At 35.2% G+C, this 19,733-nt stretch overlaps 1 protein-coding gene across 2 annotated transcripts in view; it reads right to left on the bottom strand.

Moving 5' to 3' along the window:
* Window positions 1-19,733, bottom strand: part of GRIK2 (glutamate ionotropic receptor kainate type subunit 2) — a 770,475-nt gene that overhangs the window by 318,011 nt on the left and 432,731 nt on the right. For both annotated transcript variants that reach the window (XM_049897980.1, XM_049897988.1), the window contains exons 7-8: window positions 4,907-5,050; window positions 2,024-2,131 (exon numbers count right to left, since the gene is read on the bottom strand). In XM_049897980.1, coding sequence (XP_049753937.1) covers window positions 2,024-2,131; window positions 4,907-5,050 — 252 coding nt within the window. The remainder of the gene's footprint in view (window positions 1-2,023; window positions 2,132-4,906; window positions 5,051-19,733) is intronic.

Below are 19,733 nucleotides of genomic sequence, written 5' to 3'. Positions count from 1 at the left end.
TCAATGTCAAATATGCCACAATAGTAGGCCCAAGACATTTCTATTGTTCTTAATAGCTGACTAAACACTAACTCCCTTTGTTTGTCTGTACTAATTTCTAAATATATTGAAAACATTTCATGTGAAATCTTTTAATTCCCCTTCTCCCCAAGTCTAAGAGCCCTGGTGGTGCAGTAGTTAAGTGCTCAGCTGCTAACCGAAAGGTCACGGCTCCGGGGGGAGAAAGATATGGCAGTCCACTTCCGTAAAAATTACAGCCTACGAAACCCTATGAGGCAATTCTTCTCTGTCCTATAAGGTCGCTGAGTTGGAACTGACTTGACTGCAATAGGTTTTGGGGAAGATTTGTCTCAATTTCTTTCAAATTCCCTCATTGCCAACTTCTTCCCTCATCTTTGATCTATGCCTTATCACTGGTTCCTCCCCTTCTGCCACCTGGCTCCCCCACTTTTTCTCCTTAAAAACATCTTCCCAACGTTTTGTGATTCTTTGAACTAAAAATGATGCTGAAGTTTCAGTTATTGCCTTCTGTCACTGTTTACTCATGTCCCATTCCTCCCATCCAGAGCAGTTTTGGCCCCATACTAAATATATCCCAAGACAGAATATCCTCCTAAGCAATTCACAGGCCTTCAGGCTATTCTCTCTGAATCCACCATTGCATACCAATACATTGCAAATGCTTCCACATGGTGCTCATTCTGACTGAAGTCTTGCATTTTAGCTCTCACTCTAACTGCATATCCCTTTCTGAAATGACTCAATCCCTACCAATCAACAATTTCTCACTGTACGAACCTCATTCTAAGTACAGCATTTACTGTGATTCAGTTATATTCTTTGTTGGAAATATTCTTTGATTGCTCTTTTAAAGACTTGAAACAAACAGCACCCCATTGCATTTATTCACAAATGTGTGTTATTTGATCCCGCCATAAAAAAAAAAAAAAAAACCTCTTGAGATTATTGACCGTGTGTAAAAACAACCCTTCAAATTTTTTAAGAGAATGCAAAATATTTATGAAATTTAGTGGCAACATGGCTAGCTCACCACTCATTAGTATGGTGGGTCATCATCGTACTCAGTAAACATCATATGCAGGTCTGCCTATAATCCACATTAGAGCATAGAGAAAGCTTCTCCAATGTTTACTTTGAATCCAAGACAGTGCTAGATCTATAGTAATACGTAGAGGATTGCCATTTTTATGTGATATATTGAAAGGCAAGCAATGGTCAAAACACAGTATAGTGGCTTGGATACCTCAGGAAAATAACATAATATCTTTCCCTGTGAAGACTGGGCTAAAACCCTGAAGAGCTGGCTAAACTCTATCATTTTTAAGTCCAGTTTCTGGATGCAGATTAATGTTTCTAATTTGGAAATAAGGTGGTTACCTACATTACAACCATAAGCAAATTTAAGCCCAAATATTCGTAAAGCAGTCACCTCAAATTCTATAAGCCCTACCATGTTTTACCTAAATCACTAAACATACAATCAGTGAAGAAATACATCCAGCATGGTATCTCTAGCATTTATGTTCACACCTAATTTACTTTGTTTATATTAATTCAGACATTTCACTTGAATATAACCCAGCAATGGGAACATGCTTCTGTATTTAATCCTTTTTTATGTCCTTCTCCAGGTAGCAAAGTGTCTGTAAGCACGAATGGTTAAAAGCTGCATGTACAAATACCCATATTAAACTAAGTATTTTCTAATTACGGTATTAAATCTTACAGCTAATATTACGTGCATTTCAAAGTATCAGAAAAACCTGATAAGAAAAAATATATATATATATATATATATATTTAAACTGTCTTAAGGAACCCTTTATTCTTGAATTTAAATTAACAATTATTATACCCAGTATAACAAATTGCACATTATTTTGCCAAGTTTTGCAGTAAAGTTAAATGTCAATGAACTGTGACTATAATAGAGAATATCTCTTTCTTTATTAGGATATGTTTCATTTCATAATTAAAGTAAATAAGCTGAATGCCTCAGTACCTTTTCGAGACCTTCTTCCTTGAGGCTGATCACATCTAAGTCAAAATCTGTCCGTAAACCATTGGTTTTGTTAAAAGTTATTCTACCTGTTAGGCCTTCCCAGTGTGCCTGTGGAAAAAGAAAAACACATTGATTAATAAATAAGCAAAGAACAAGAAAATAATATATTTTTCAAAAAAAAAAAGTTGAACACTATTTTCATTCTCAAAAATTTATGTGAATCCAGTTTTAAAATAATTTTATTATCTTTTGAAATTTGAAAGATGTTTCTGATAAATAAATTACCCTAGTCTCAGTATAAAATTTATTATAAACTTTTCATTTTATATAATGCACTTTTTCCAAGTATATAATTTTCTATGAGAATTTAAAGATATCATAAATAATAAACTTCACCAAAGTGAGAAGAATTCAGTTATTTATTATGATACATGAGATACTGAATATCTCACTATGGATTACAAATAGAACTGCTGCTAAAAAATACCACTACTAAACACATGATAATATAAAAATAAATACATTTTATTACATTGAAAGAAATTGAATCCAGTAAAACCTATGCTATGCTACTTAAATTACACAGCCTTTCCCTTTAGAATAATTAACTAATTACTTTTCCCCAAATAAGACTGGGAAAAATATATCACAATTACTTCAAATCCAGGTATACTTCCTGTAAAGGAGGTCTCCACATAGAAGGAGATATTTGGGAATACAATAAACTAGTGACATAATGGGTTCACACTTCAACAGTCAGCAGATACCTGGACTTTTTTAAAATATGAAAAGTTTTCCCATTCTAGTGGCTATATATCCAAAATGAGACGTTGCATTGCAAATAGCTTGGTAAAATAGTCACATATTAAAATTTTAAAAAATGTACACTTAGAACTATAATGTTTGAAGCAGTGTGTAATAAGACCCAAAAGAAGCAAAACCCAATAGATTAAGAGTAACATTTCAATCAGGATTAAAAATGGATATCATTAGTAATACATTTTTTTAGGCTCCAAATATCATTCAGACACTTAAGTGCAGGAATTCCAAAGTATTTTTAGAGTAAAAAAACAAACCCAGTGCCGTCGAGTCGATCCCAACTCATAACGACCCTACAGGGCAGAGCAGAACTGCCCCGTAGAGTTTCCAAGGAGCACCTGGCAGATTCAAACTGCCGACCTTTTGGTTAGCAGCTGTAGAACTTAACCACTATGCCACCAGGGTTTCCATTTTTAGGATAATAAACTACAAATCTACATGCATAATGAATCATGTCATGATTAAGTTGAACATGTTAATTGGTCTCCATTAAGAAACAAAAATTTATTCTTAACTTACTTCTTCCAAAAAACAAAATTTCTTAAAAGTATAAACTAAATATATAATAGTATATACATAGACAAAACACCAAGTAATACAGGAATAGAAGTGTAGAATAGTGAAACAAATCTGGGATAGAGACAGCACAAAGAAATGGATACCAGGTGATCTGAACTTCCTAACAACCAATTCAATTCTGAACTTCCTAACAACCAAGGAAAAGAGAGAAATAAGATCAATACACAATATACAAGGTCCATAACTTAAGACATACCAGTTGCTCATACAGCTTTTCCTGTTACTGAGATGAGGGAGAAATTTCTCTTTTTGGTTCTCATAAGGGGGACACTATGATTTAGTGGATAAGGTCCTCAATACACCCTACAATAAATACAGTAGCCAGTTTCATACAACGGCTTCTTATAGAGCTGCTTGACACATGCCATGGCCTCAATACTAGAGGAAAAGCAATTCTTCAACTAGGTAAACCTGTGGATTATGTTTACAGCTCTCTGTTCTCAGGTTTAAACTGAAAGTAAAATGTATTGTGTTTGGAGCAATAAATGAACTGAATATTCTTCAGGGAGTCATCTATTAGTATCATTTCATCCATTGCAAGATTGATAAGAATTAGATAACAAAAATACATGGGTCTATTCTAAAACACAGAGATTCTCAATTATGATTCTTATTGTACTTTTATTTTCATGATGAATAATTTAATATAAAATTAACTGATGATTTCTTTTAAGCCATTAATGATGAATCATATGTGGTGACAATATCTATGATTTTTTCATAGCAGAGGGTAAGGTTCAGTTAAACTTTCATAGAATGACTCCTTCTGTAATCACATGGAAAGTAACCTAAGCTGACAGAAGCATTTCCTCACGACAAAGAATCTATCTCTCTACCTACCTACCTATCTATAAACACATACATATATATATATATGTATATATCTTTAAGAATTTTCCTTGATGTATTATAATAACAGGCATACTCAGAAATGATATATGGCCATGAGAATGGCTGTATTATACAATATGTAGTAAACTTTGCACTTTTTTGAATCCATATATTCTGTTTTATGTTAACTGTTAGTATAATTAAAATAACTACATATCATATTTAGAAACCATAAGTCTAAATAACTATATTTTAAGACTTACAGATTGGGCCTAAGTTTAAATGTAGTACAAATTATAGTAACATTAAAAATGCATTGCATATTGGCTTAAAATATAAATACTCTTCAAACATCTATGTTATGACTGGGTAAACGCTAACAATCTCGTAAACCTAGTTTTCATAGGTCACAAATTTTCATCTGTTTACACTGCTGTAAATAATTTCAAAACCCCATTTATCTATAATGTAACTTTCCTCCTTTTGTTCCTTTTTCTTTATTAAAACTATTAATTTTGCTTATATGGGAAAGGGAGAGAAAAAAGTTTACTTTCAATGGTAAAAAATAAAAGGTCACCTGCTAGAATAACTGCTATCATCTCAATTCATTCTGATAGACGACAAAAGAGACCAGGCCCACTGGTTTTTCCTTACCTCTTTAATGAGGCTCATAAAGCGGGTCCCAAAGCGCCAGGGTTTGTGTCGATTGCATTGTAAGGAACTCACTGTCATCTGGGGAAACTGCTGGACCGCCACGGACACCACATGCACAGCATCATACATTAGGGCTGCATCAGTCTGCAAACCAAGCACAAAGAAACACGTAGTCAATACAGCAGAGGCAACCTGTGGTAGGCTGTTTGGAAGGGGAAAAGAAGCAAGGGGTGAAGGCAATGATACTCGGGTTTTCTTTGCTTAAAGGAGAAAACGGTATCTTCATCCCCTCTGGTTCTCTTAAATAAGACATGGATGTCAAATCACTACATCAGCTCCATTACAATATTTGAACCCACCCATCCCCTTTTGCGAAAAGATAGCCCGAGTACATATTGCCCTAGCATCTCTGTTGACATAGGAAATGTGTAAGGATATTCAGTATGTCCCTTTTTTCTCCTTTGTCACTCCCTCTCTGTCTCTATCTCACACTCTCACTACTCACACCACACACACACACACGCAGGCACGCACGCACATTGAATGCAATTGTTAATATACGAAATGATTATATAAATAGCATTTCTAATATAAAAGTCAATAAGCAAACAGTTCTCTTGCATAGGAAAGAAAAGAAAAGGAGATTTTAGAAAAGAGGCTGTTTCACCTATGAAGCTTAACAATATGAACCCTGATCTTTTCTTCGATTCAAGTGTTCAAAGCTTTAATCTCAGAAATGATGCTACAATGTTAAATCTCAGTACGTATTAATCCCTTTTCAAGAAACTAAGCTTAATCCCCCGTACTGTTCTCTTTTCCCAAAATTTCCATCTGAATAAAAGTTCATTCTGGCTTCTGAAGTAAAATGAATATGAATTCCACTGTGTTTGCACCTGCTCAAATGGTTAGCCACTTTAGAGGTTGATGATAAAAAAATAAAATGTTTATAAGTCACAACAAAGCAGAGGCTCCATGATTGTAAAATGCTGTGTTAAATGGACCCTCACATTGTGTTTGACAAATTGATGCCAAGCTCACTACCTACAGAAGAGGGCCACACTGACAGTGCTGGTGGCAATGAACTTTGGGCCATCTGCTTGGTATCCTTTGGAATGAAAGCATGTATTTCCTCTTCTCATTCACACAATTAGTGAGCTGTGAAATGAATTCCAAAATGAATAGGAACCCTGTAGATTATAGCCTTTGCCACAATACAATACAAAATGAGTACACACAGTAGCTTTCATGCAAATGGATCCTAAGGAGCTATACAACTGGAAATGGAAGACAGCTAAAGAGCACAACACAATGACAGAACATAATAATAACAATACATTTTATAGTTCATAAATCTTCAGGGAATATAGCTCAGATTCATAACCTTCATTTTATAAATACCAAATGACTATTTTCACCTACTCTGCTGATCGAATAGTGAAAACTAGAGTTGCGGAGCTGATGTAGATATATTCCACAAACATGACGATTGCACTGATATTTGCCTCTGTTTGGTCTGAGTTAACATTCAGAGGACGGATTTCACATGCCACGAGGTGGTCATAAAAATAGTTATCAAATACAATAGACACATTTTGATTTCAAAATAAAATGGAGTTAAAAAAAAATCACTGTTAACAAAGATAGAGAGAAATGAGCACTTTCAGATACTACTGGAGGCAGGGTAAAGGGCAATTTGACAAAATGCATTACAAGAGAGCCTTATAAATATTCTTGTTGTTTTTAACCCAGTAATTCCACTTTCTAGAATTTAACCTAACAGAATCAGAAATAAGGGAAAAATATATACATATATAAATAATATATAGGAGCCCTGGTGGCACAGTGCTTAAGGGTTTGGCTGCTATCCTGAAAGTCAGCAGTTCAAATCCACCAGCTGTTCCTTGGAAACCCTATGCGGCAGTTCTACTCTGTCCTATAGGGTTGCTATGAGTCCAAATTGACTCAACAGCAATGGGTTTATATATATATATATATATATATATATATACCCGTTGTGTCTGTTATATATATATATATATATATATATATATATACACACACATATACCTACTGAACACCCAAAGAAGGAAATGGTTCAATAAAATTTGTATGATGGTTATCTATATAATCATTAAAAATTTCTATATAATCAAAAATACTCAATTAGATGGTAAATTACATGTGATACAACGTTAAGTATAAGAACAGGTTATACAGAATTGTATTTCCAACACAAACCCTTAAAAATATCCTTAGGGGTACCTAGTATGTGGCATTTAACGTATTTATTTCTCGCAATAATGCTAAGGAAAATATTACCATTGTTCCCATTTTACCAATGAGGAAACCATGTGGAAAAAAGTTAAGCCTATAACTATGTAGGCAGAATCACAGATCTAGGAAGTGGAGAGCCCAGATGCAAACAGCCTCTCTGATAAAAGTTTGTATTCTTAGCCACCATACTGCATATTATTATATGCGGAAAAAAAAAAAATCATAGAGAAGGCACTACACTAAAATGATAACAATGATTATTCCTGGAAGGTAATAATGAGCATAATTTTGTATTTTTCTTTTTCCTGTTTATTTTTCTTTATTTTCTCCATTTTCTAAGCACACTGTGAAACTCTGACCGAGTATGACAATACCTATAAATGATTATATAAAATTTAGGTATGAAATAAATAGATGCTCAACAATGAGCAGAGAAGATAATCAAAAAACAAAAATTAAGTAAACTATTGTTTTTTTTTTTTTATTGGAGTAAATAGAAAAAGATAGAAAAAAACAAATTAGATTGCAAGAAGAAATTATGGCACCAAAATAGTTCTAAGAAATTCTGTCCCATGCAGGATACACAGGATAGTTCAAAAGTACAAAAAATTTAAAAACTTATTAAGTTTAGTCTTTCTCTCTTGAATGTCAAAGGAAAACTAATTCCTAATGTCTAGTAATTTTTTTTTTTTTTTACTTCTCAAATTTCCTCTGCCACACTCTCATTCTCTTCTATTCAGTTGCTGCTCAGGAGATTCTCAAAGGGCAAAGTTCCCAGAGTATCTTTCAGGCTAGTGTTTAAGGGGCATCTCTCACTCCCCACTCTGGATTGTAGAGATTGATTTAACTGCTCTCGCAAAGTTTTCCACTCTCTTATATTGACTCTATAATCTAATCTCGTCTTGATTCTCATATGGGGGGCCAGAGGAAGAAAGGGAGGGGTGGAACAGAAGAATGGAGAAGACACAGTTCTCTTACTTTGCCATCATTTTTATATCATTATCACTATCAAGATATATTGAACAATTACTATATGTCATACAACTATGTCAATTTGTGACATGCAATATCACATGTAATTCTTACAAAGACCATTTTAAAGAAAAAGAAACTGAAGTTTCACAAATTTAAAGTAATTTTCTCAAGGGTTTCATCACCAATAGGTTGGCAGAAACAAGACTCAGATCTTTGACTGCAAAGCATGACTCTTAGAACCACTGTCCAAACTATCATAATCCATTACTTCCTCGACTCCATATTCTCACTGATAGTACGAAGTACAGTGGAGGAGAAACTGGTAGGGGAGTTCTACGATTTATGGAGGTTCTTCAGAATATCAGAAATTTTTACAAACTTTATCTCATTCTTTCTAGACCCAGTTCACAAAGAAATTATATCTCTGAGTTGGGATTCAAATAAAAGTTCATTCGGCTCCCAAGTTCCCTCCTCCCCTTTTATACAATATGTTGTCATTAGGTGCTGTTGAGTCACCCCCGACTCGTGGTGACCCCACATACAACAGAACAAAACACTGCCAGATCCTGAGCCATTCACGCTATAGGTTGTAGATCAGACCATAACAATCCATACAATTTTCATTGACTGATATCCAGAAGCAAGTCGCCAGACTTTTCTTTCTGGTTTATCTTAGTCTAGAAGTGTCACTGAAACCTGTTCAGCATCATAGCAACACACAAGCCTCCAGTGACAGAGAAGTGGTGGCTGCACATGAGATGCATTGGCTGGGAATCCAACCCAGCTGTCTTGTATGGAGGGGACGAATTCTACCATGGAGCCACCAATGCTCCCATTTATATACTGGAACTACCTCTAAAGAATGTTTTGAGGTTGTACATAAGTGTAGTTTAACCAATTAAATTAAAATTGAATATGTGTATGGATTTGGTTATTAAAATGTATATGGGGGTGTGAGAAATTTACAGTCATTCATATCCTAAATTACAAAGACAAATACTAAACAGAGAAAAAAATCATCAAATTAAGATAACATGTACTATTTTCTCTGCTTCAAGTATAAATACTGATTTACATATAAATGAGTCGCACTTATTTGAAAGCTAGATTACCTGAAAATACATCCCAGGAGAAGAAAGTGTGGACTCAGTTCAAACAGAGCTACGTATGGACCTCCATGGTTGAGGATTGGAAAGGATGTCACCCTGGCAAGCCTACTTTAGACTAGATTGGAACTGGGGCTTTAGTTTTCTTTCCAAAATAAGTTGGTTAACCTAAAATGAATGTCTGTAAGCCAAAACTTTAAAATTGTACAATAAAATTGCAAACCATTAAAAATGTATAATACAGTCTACACATTTCAGTTAAATTGCAGCAATCTTTCCAATGGGAGTAAAAACTGGTGACTTGAAAAGGACAAGAAAAGTGTCTCCAAATACATCTTAAATATGCATTAACCTTATCACTAATTTACTGCTGGGTTTATCTTCTACATAGTCTAATTTCTTTCAGGCATGGAGTGGTAAAAGGGATGTAGGTGGAACAGTGACAAACGCTAATTTCTAAGGCTGAGCTATTGCTACAGAAGTTGGTTAGTCACCCAGTGCTATTTCATCTACCTCAAGTTAACTCATGGCTGATGAAACTTTAAAGTACTGAAAGGATACTGAAATATATGGATGCTTACATTTCCTTTATGCTCTCAAAAAGCCCATCACACATTTTTAGGTAATAGAAGAATTAGGGAACTTAGATGCTCTCAAAAGTTTCAAACGATGAAAATAAACATTTTTTCATATTTTCATTTTGTATGTATAATTAAAACACTTTCTAAAATGTAAAAGCAGTAATAATAATGGATGCTTTGAATATTTAAAATATTTCCAAGTACTTAAATTTCATTTAAGTACTAGCACTAAGCAGTAATTACAAAGCATGTCAACATTCATTATGTATATTATTTCTGTGTCTAATTGCTATAATCATCATCACTAAACATCCCTGCTGCAAAGGCCTAGATGTCCTAGGAGTTACAAATCCAAAACATAAATGAGTAAAGAAGTAAAGATGGTAGGAAAGAAGGAACAGAAAACGTAGCTTTTATTTGCATGAAGCATGACGACTAGTTAGAAAAAACAATTCTGAACTACATACAAACACAGAAGAGAACATTGGTATGTAAAATTCTTTTGGATATATTAAAGTCTTGTTTTAGCAAAAAGCCCTTAAAATATAATTTATTCTTTCCAGTGGGGAGACATACTTCTGGGATCCTCTTTCTCCCTAATAGCAAGGCTTTTTGTATCCCTGTTGAATTTTGACTGAGAGAACTTAGAACTTTGCCTTTTCTAATTCATTTTCTCAATTGTGCCAAGCAGAGTGACATTTGCAATAATATGTCACTTTTTGTTTAAGCAATTTTTGCATATTAGGGCTCTTGGTCTGGGCTCTAAGCACATTTGACTTTGTATGTAATAATTTACATTTAAATGTATTTACTCTTAAGAGTGATTGGGAAATACGTTTATATCTTTATTGTAGTTATAGTTTCATGGGTTCATCCAGCTGCACAATTTGATATTCCAAATATGAATATGTGAATTTTACCCCAATACAGCCATTTTTAAAAAAAAGTGTACATTTTTCTGGGAAGATGGTACATAGATTTTATTTTATCCTAGAAGTATCTAGAAAACAAAACAACAACAAAAAAAATCCACAGCTGTTGAGTCAATTCTGACTCATAGTAACCCTATAGGACAGATTAGAACTGCCCTGTAGGGTTTCCAAGGCCTTAAATCTTTAGGGAAGCATCTTTCTCCTGTTGAATGGTTGGTGGGTTTGAACCATGCTGACCTTTCGGTTAGCAGCTGAGTTCCTTAAACACTGCACCTCTAGAATCCCCCCAAATTAAGCACTACTGATCCATGTATACATTCTTCCTCGCACATTCTAGTTTTAATCAACATATTTATGCTTTCTAACCTTTTGATCTCCCTTCCTAGACCACAGTATCTTTTAGGTAATACCCACATCTATTTTTGTAACACTCCAGACAGTATTCCACACAGTATTTACATGCAATGCCTTGTCCATAAACCAAAACCAAACCCATTGCCGTCGAGTCGATTCCGACTCACAGTGACCCTATAGGACAGAGTAGAACTTCCCCATAGGATTCTCAAGGAGCACCTGGTATACTCGAACTGCCGGCCTTTTGATTAGTTAGCAGCTGTAGCACTTAACCACTATGCCACCAGCATTTCCGCCTTGTCCGTAGTTAGTATATAAAAGCATTTTTCAGTGAATAGATAGATTTAGCCAAAAAATTCATTTAAACAGTAAAAGAAATGGGTATTAGGGAGCTCTGAATAACAATCATACTTTGCCGTCTAGCTAGAATGTGTACCTCCCAGAGGTACACTGAACCAAATCTGCCAGCAGCCCAGACCTGGGAGGAATGTGAGTGCAGCCTCTGTCCCATTTCTAAATGAATTTATAGTAACAGACCTGTGAACACATTTATCTTTCCATTAAATAAGTCTAGGCAGGCCCCCTTTGAGATCTGAATGCTAGCTAGCAGGTGGCAGATCCATTCTGGAACTCCTACCTCTCAGCTTTTGCTCATTTCTGAATTCCCATATGAAGTACAGTGCATAGCACAAAAAGCAGCACGGTTTCATGAATGGAACATAAGGTTATGAATACTGGTTCTTTCAGTGACTTATCTTTTATCTAAAACAAATAATCAAAAACCAATTTGAAATACTCTTTACCTTGTTTCCTCAATTTTTAATTGGAAATAAAATGATGGTTTGCTCTCTCTCTTCCTTGTTCAAAAAATCACTTTTAAAAACTGATATTTCCAGGAGATAAACAATTACAAGTGTGTATTCTTCAATTAGAAAATGTGGACACTGATGGTGACTGGGGGAAGGAGTGAATTCTGACCTCTGGAACTCCTTTGCACGGTCAGCCTAAGAGGAACTTCTTGCAAAGGCAAGGGGTCATACATGGAAGACAAGCTGGGGTTCACACCTTCGGCTGGCACCTTGCACCCAGCACTCTGCCTGGCACAGAGCAGGTGAGCAGTGTTTGCTAACTGATGAGGGACTGAGGAAGAGAAGCTTGTTGGGAGCCTGCTGTCAGAGACAATTTCCCCAGTTAGACTGCAGCTGCCAGTACACTTTCTCTGTTGCCGGCTCTTTGTACCACATTGAAACAGTCCTTTCCCAGCAGCTGCTTGTGCTGCACAGACTGCATGAGCTAATGTATTAAAGCAGTTTGCACAATCCCTGGCACATGGTGCATGGTGCATAGGCAGGTGTTAAATGATGATGATGATGATGATGAGCACCAGATGAGCGATAGTCTCTGCAAAATGGATAATATCCAAAATAAGTGACCTGTTTAGAAAGTCTAATGTTTCAACCCTTCTGCACCCGCTGCTAACCTAAATGAGGGAGCAGGCCGTGTGCTGGTCAAGAAAGCAGATCGGGATCTGGAAGGACAAGCAGCAGGAAGAAAATCACCATACCATAACAACTTTGTCCCTATAAAATGTGGTGTGTGCACAATGCTACAATTCAGTTAAAGTTAGAATTTAAATAAATAAATACTGAATATGCATGGGTTACCTGACATGTTTAGAACTTAAAAATAAAATGATAAAATATTATTTAAAAAAAAAAAAACAGGTGCCTTCAAGTCGATTCCAATTCATGGCGACCCCATGTGTGTTAGAGTAGAACTGTACTCCACTGGGTTTCCAATGGCTGATTTTTCAGAAGCAGGTCACCAGGTCTTTCTTCCAAGGGGTGTTTGGAATGACTCAAACCTCCAACCTTTGGGTTAGCAGCTGAGCTCATTAACCATTTGTACCACCCAAACACTGAAATATTGTAGTGTCATGTATTAGTTATCAAATGAAGGACTGCTGTTGGACAGATAATTACACACCACCAATGTGTACTTTGACAAGTCTGTTTCTTGTTTTTTCTAATCTTTCATTTCTTTATCTATAAAAGGATGGGTCCCATCTAGGTAGATTTTAAAGTGTCCTGTGATATTCCAGGAAACCCTGGTGGTACACTGGTTAAGCGCTATGGCTGTTAACCAAAAGGTCAGCAGTTCAAATCCACCACGCAATCCTTGGAAACCCTGTGGGGCAGTTCTACTCTGTATTATAGGGTCACTATGAGTCACAATCAACGGCAATGGGTTTTGTTTTTGGTCATATTGCAAGAGAACTCATGGCTCATTCTGATTTTATATTGGTCTTCATAATACAACTATATTCCTTTATATATCTGTCATATCCCCATGATTTATTATGCTTTGTGTACTTATTTAGTAAACTTCTGTATCAATATACCATACAAATTCATAAATATGGAAAATCAAAGATCGCTTTTCTTCAGCAACTGTCTTTGTTCATACCTATTCCCTGCCTAGCCCCCCCTCAAAATTACATTCTCTTTGTTGTTTTAACTTTGCCACTGTTGTTAAACTCCTCAGCCACATGAAAACCCACCCTACCTTCTTGATATTCTATAGACAAAAACTAAAATCCTTTCTCTCTGTCCCAAGGTCATTCATTAATACCCCAGTATTTTATCTTCCTTGGCCTCTTAATACACAGTGAGAACATGGGTCTACCTATACTTCACACTTTGAACCAACCAGAGAGATTGCAGATTATTTTAATAAAGGAGATTCCAGAAACAGCATGATAAAAGATCTTTTAAAAAGAATATAGATTTTTGTCTCTACCTGGGTGGCACTGAGCACCCACGTGGGCAAAGAGGGATAGTGCCTAAGGGAAGATTTAAAAAAAAAGAGAGAGACGGAAAAAGAATAGAATGGGTGCAGACCCACAGCCAAATTGATGATTTAGGAAGAAAACTCAAATGCAGCAGTGCTCTGCAGATCTAGTGATGGAGCCCATACTGTCTGATAGTGGCTTCTGGGATTCAGATAAGAAATGGCCTGGGCTCATATTAAGGCCACGACTAATTATGAATTTATTCATTTGGTGTTCTGTGAATTTGAATGTGTATGTCTCTCCAAACCAATTTTCCCTGGCTTAAGACACCAAAAAATCGTGACAGCTAATTGACCTCTTTTGGACAATAGCTAGTAAAATACAGCCTAAAATATGGTTGATGCCAATTTTGGTGATAAGGTTTTTTTAGTGGCCTTTTATGGTTGCATTTGGTTTGTAATTTTGTAAATTTTCAATCTTAAAAGATCCCTTGCCGGATGCCATTTTCCTTAACAATACTCAACATGGTAATTTTACAAAGATAGTATTATTTTCCTGTAAGCCTTTAGAGCTTTGTAAGGTAAAAAATTCAGCCCATGGACTTTTCAAGTTACAATTGTGAAAGCTTTAGGAGATGACGATTTTGCATTCTTTCCAAGAACTATATGTATTCCCCATGAATACTTTCTACATAAATTTCTGTCTTTCCTACATATTTCTTTAAAATGAACAATTTTCCAAGCAGAAAATCCTATCTGTTTTTACTGCCACACTTTCTAAACCCTCTTAAACATTTATAAGCAAATTCCAAGATGTTTTTCAAACATCATACAGAGAAACTCTTCACTTTTTAAATATCAGTTATCAAGGTACAGCTGTGAATTAGTTTAGAAAATGCCAACAGGCTTTCCATTAAAAGTTTCATTTAACTAATTTAATTATTCTTACCTAATTAAATTTTTTCCACTAAGATCAGTCCACTGAGATACCTCACTCTCTTTTAAAATAATCCATGAAGCTCTTACTAAAGTCCGTGAGCCACATTGTATTGATGGGATTGTTAATAAACTCTCTAGCAACAATGCAGTAGCCTTAATAATTTAGGTCCTGTTAAGTCTTGTCTGCTTTTTACTACATTTGGAACTGCTATTGATCTGGACAAGAGGCAATATCAAGAGGAAGTATTCTTTGCACTTCCAGCTGGTCTCCAATACATCCAATTACTTTGATACCTGAAACTCAAATTAGCTTCTTGCATTTAACAATTTATATTCGTCGATATTGTTTATATTCACTTTTCATCTATATGATAAATTAAAATTGATTTTTATGGTGTTATCATATTGCAATTCTTTCTCATTTGAGACCCAGGAGTATGCAAACCAAAAACACACTAGAAACCTGTTCATGAGTTCAAATGCCCATAAAAAACTAGCTTCAAATGCCTATAAAAATTAAGGGCCTAAGACCTCACATATACCCAAACCAAAAATTAAAATTTAGTGAAGTCTTATTTCAAGTATGACCTCAGGAATAATGCACAAATCAGAAGCATTTCTGGAAAAATAAAGTGTTAAATTCATGCAAATTAATCATAATAAGATGTGACCTTTATATCTTTTTACATTATTATTTTGAATTTACCTTTTTCATCATGTTTATTAATCTATAATAAATCATAATAATTTCTTTAAAAAGGTAAAAAAATAAAATGAAACTTCCATAGAAATTTATGAAATTCAGTGTTTTAGCTTTGTAACTTATTAGTTGCTACAGGAAAGTCACGTTATCTGTCTTAACTTCATTTTCCTCATCTGTGTTGTTGTTGTTAGGTGCGATCATGTCAGCCCCAACTCATAGAGACTCTACGAAAAACAGAACAAAACACTACCTGGTCCTGCACCATCCTCACAATTATTTTTATGCTTGAGCACAGTGTTTCAGTCACTGGGTCAATCCATCTCCTTGAAGGTCTTCTTCTTTTTTGCTGACCCTCTGCTTTACCAAGCGTGATGTCCTTCTCCAGGGACTGGTCCGTCCTGATGACATGTTCAAAGTATGTAAGAGAAAGTCTTGCCATCCTTCCTTCTAAGAAGCATTTTGGCTGTACTTCTTCCAAGACAGATTTATTCATTCTTCTGGCAGTCCATGATATATTCAATATTCTTTACCAACATCATAATTCAGTTGCATCAATTCTTCATTATTCATAGTCCAGCTTTCACATGCATATGACTTGACTGAAAATACCATGGCTTGGGTCAAGTGCGCCTTAGTTCTTCAAGTGATATCTTTGTTCTTTAACACTTTACAGAGGTCTTTGGCAGTAGATTTGCCCTGTTCAATATGTCGTTTGATTTCTTGACTGCTGCTTCCATGGGCACTGATTGTGGATCCAAGTAAAATAAAATCCTTGATAACTTCAATATTTTCACCATTAATCATGATGTTGCTTATTGGTTCAGTTGTGAGGATTCTTCTGCTCTTTATGTTGAAGTTCAATCCATACTGAAGGCCACGGTCTTTGATCTTCATCAGTAAGTGCTTTAAGTCCTCTTCACTTTCAGCAAAACACCATTGTGTTATTTCCATATCATGGGTTGTTAATGAGTCTTTCTCCAATCCTGATGTCCTGCTCTTCTTCATATAGTCCAGATTCACAGCATACAAATTGAATAAGTATGGTAAAAGGATACAAACCTGATGTACACCTTCTGTGTAGTCCTCCCATCTTCTTTTGATACTTCCTGTGTCCTTTAAAACTTTCCCCATAAAATCCTTCAACATTGCAACTGGAGGTTTGATTTTCTTCTTCAGTTCTTTCAGCTTGAGAAATACTGAGCATATTCTTCCCTTTGGTTTTCTAATTCCAGGCCTTTGTATGTTTCATTTTTACTTTGTCTCCTCAATCACCCTTTGAAATCTTCTGTTCAACTCTTTTACTTCATCTTTTCTTCCATTCCTTTCAACTAGTCTACATTTCAAAAGCAAGTTTCAGAGTCCCTTCTGACATTCATTTTTGTCTTTTCTTTCTTTCCTGTCTGTAAAAAAATGGCATGGGGGAGGTATATGACCTCCTCCAACCCCACAAGGGGGAAGGAGAACCAAGATCAACAACCCAAGGCTGATTCCTATGAGGTGGAGGTCAGACACAACTCCTTTCTCCACCATCTCTTCCAATTCTAACACCAACTGTCCCTCCCACAGCACTTTCTATTGTGTTTGATAATTCATTGCAATAGCCACACAGAACTATCACATAATCAACCTGGATGAGTTACAAGACTATGGCTAGAAAGGTCACAAACAAAAGTAATTAGTCCACCTCACTGTCTTTTCAATGACCTCTTTCTTTCTTCATGTATGATGTGCTTGATGTCATTCCACAACTTGTCTGGTCTTTGGTCATTAGCGTTCAATGTGTCAAATCTGTTGTTGAGATGGTTTCTAAATTCAGGTGGGATATATTCCAAGTTGTACTTTGGCTCTCACGGATTTGTTCTAATTTTCTTCAATTTCAACTTGCATATGAGCAATTCATGGTTTGTTCCACAGTTGGTGCCTGGTCTTGCTCTGACTGATGATATTGCACTTTTCCATCATCTTATCCACAGGTATAATTGATTTGATTCCTATGTATTCCATCTGGTAAGCTCCACGTGTGTAGTTGCTGTTTACGTTGTTGAACAAAATGTATTGCAATGGAGAAGTCCTTGGTCTCGCAAAATTCGATCATGCTATCTTCAGTGTCTTTTCTACCACCAAGGCCATATTTTCAAACTACAATCCTTTGTTTCCAACTTTCATGTTCCAATCACCAGCAATTATCAATGCATCTTGATTGCATGTTTGATCAATTTCAGACTGCAGAAGTTGTTAAAAATCTTTAATTTCTTCATCTTTGGCCTTAGTAGTTGATGCATGAATTTAAATAGTAGTCATATTAACTGGTCTTCCTTGTAGGTGTATGAATATTATACCATCAATGAAAGCTTTGTACTTCAGGATACATTTTGTAATGTTCTCTTTGGCAATGAATGCAATGCCATTCCTCTTCCATTTGTCATTCCCGGAATAGTAGACCATATGATTATCTGATTCAAAATGGCCAATGCCAGTTCATCTCAGCTCACTAATGCCTAGATTATCAATGTTTATGCATTCTATTTCATTTCATTTTTGATGACTTCCAGTTTTACTAGATTCATACTTCCTCACCTTTAAAATAATTAAAATAATAACCTACCTCAAAAACTTGTAATGGTCAAGCTATATTAATTTATAAAAGTATAAACCATATAGCTCTTTACATATGTTATAATTACAAGGCAGAGTAACTGAAAATCTCAAGTATGCGAGCAACTGATAATACCAATGAAGATCAGGCAGAGATCTTGGAGAAAAAATAAGTTTTGATTTGTGTACTTATATTTGACAGTGTACTTTATATCCCTAACTTGAAAATCTCATATCTTTTCCCTAATTTAACATGAGTATTTTTTATTTCCCACTTTGAAAATATATTGATTTTACTAGTTTTATTTCCATGAGAAATGCTTCTGCTTGCTCATTCTTAGGTCTCTTGAATATCCTTCTCCCTGGGTTCCAGACTATTGCTTTAGGCATGGCCAAGTGATGCAAACCTGTTTCATAAGCCAAACCCTAGCCTTTTGAGCCACTTATGGGAAACAGGAACTTTCTTCCCAGGAATTCAGTACTGCTGGGTAGTAAACTTTGATGCCATTTCTGTACCTCCATTAGAGAATGATGTAAATATGGGCAAAAAGGAGGTGAGAGAAGGGGAGGGGCCTGTTTCTGAGGACTTTCTTTGTGCATCTAGAGCCAACTGAATTTGAAGACAACTTATTGTAGACTTTACAAGCTAGAGTACCAATATATATTCTTTTTTTTCTTTTAACTAATTTTAATAGAATTTTAGGCAACTAGAACTGAAAGAATCTTAAAAAATACAGCTTGAGGTTTGCTTTCCTAAGGGGAAAATGGGATTACTACTTCTGTCTCCCATCAGAGTTGGGATATGCATTAAAAACAAAACAACAACAATAACAAAAAAAGAGACATCTATAAATGCAGGTCATAAATAATTACACAAATATGTAGTACTATAAAATATAATAGTTATATTAAGTATATTCACTAAGTGTATAATAACTGTCTTCTAATTATTGTTTTAAGATGTTTAATTCTTTATAGAAACACAGTAGAAATAATTTAAGAATCACTAAGATATCCCTATAATATTGTGAATCAGTTGTATTTATAAAAGCACAAAATGAGACAAATGTGAGATAGAATAGGAGTGCACTATGCCTACAAAACACAAGGATCAAAAATTTTTTTTTTTTCTAAATCAATACAACCCTTTCTACTGAGAGCTATGCAGCTTCAGGGACATCAGAGTGTGAACTGGAGCAAAAAAAAACCTTAATGGGACACTTCTGTGAACATTATTAAGAATGAAATCATAGAGGACCCCAAAATCAAATGCAAACTAATACTCTACCATGCCCTTTTAGCCTGTGGGTTAATAGACTGACATCAAAATCAGAAATGACTGATTACACTGTATCGGTTAACTCTTTGATATTTATACTTTTGAGTTTATACTTGATGAAACAATAAATCACCAAGAAGACCATAAAGACTTTCATTATATTTTCACTATACAATTCAGAAAATTAATTCAAAGTAGACAAAGAACGGCAGGTAAGGATGATGCCTCTTCATTCAGGAGAAAAATAGCTTTGATAAACTTCATCTGCTGGATTTGAAAACTGAAGCGCTCCACCCAAA

This window comes from Elephas maximus, chromosome 1 (assembly GCF_024166365.1).
Source record: "Elephas maximus indicus isolate mEleMax1 chromosome 1, mEleMax1 primary haplotype, whole genome shotgun sequence".
Taxonomy (NCBI): domain Eukaryota; kingdom Metazoa; phylum Chordata; class Mammalia; order Proboscidea; family Elephantidae; genus Elephas; species Elephas maximus.
The sequence above is the reverse complement of the archived record's forward strand: the minus strand, read 5'-3'. Positions and strand labels throughout refer to the sequence as shown.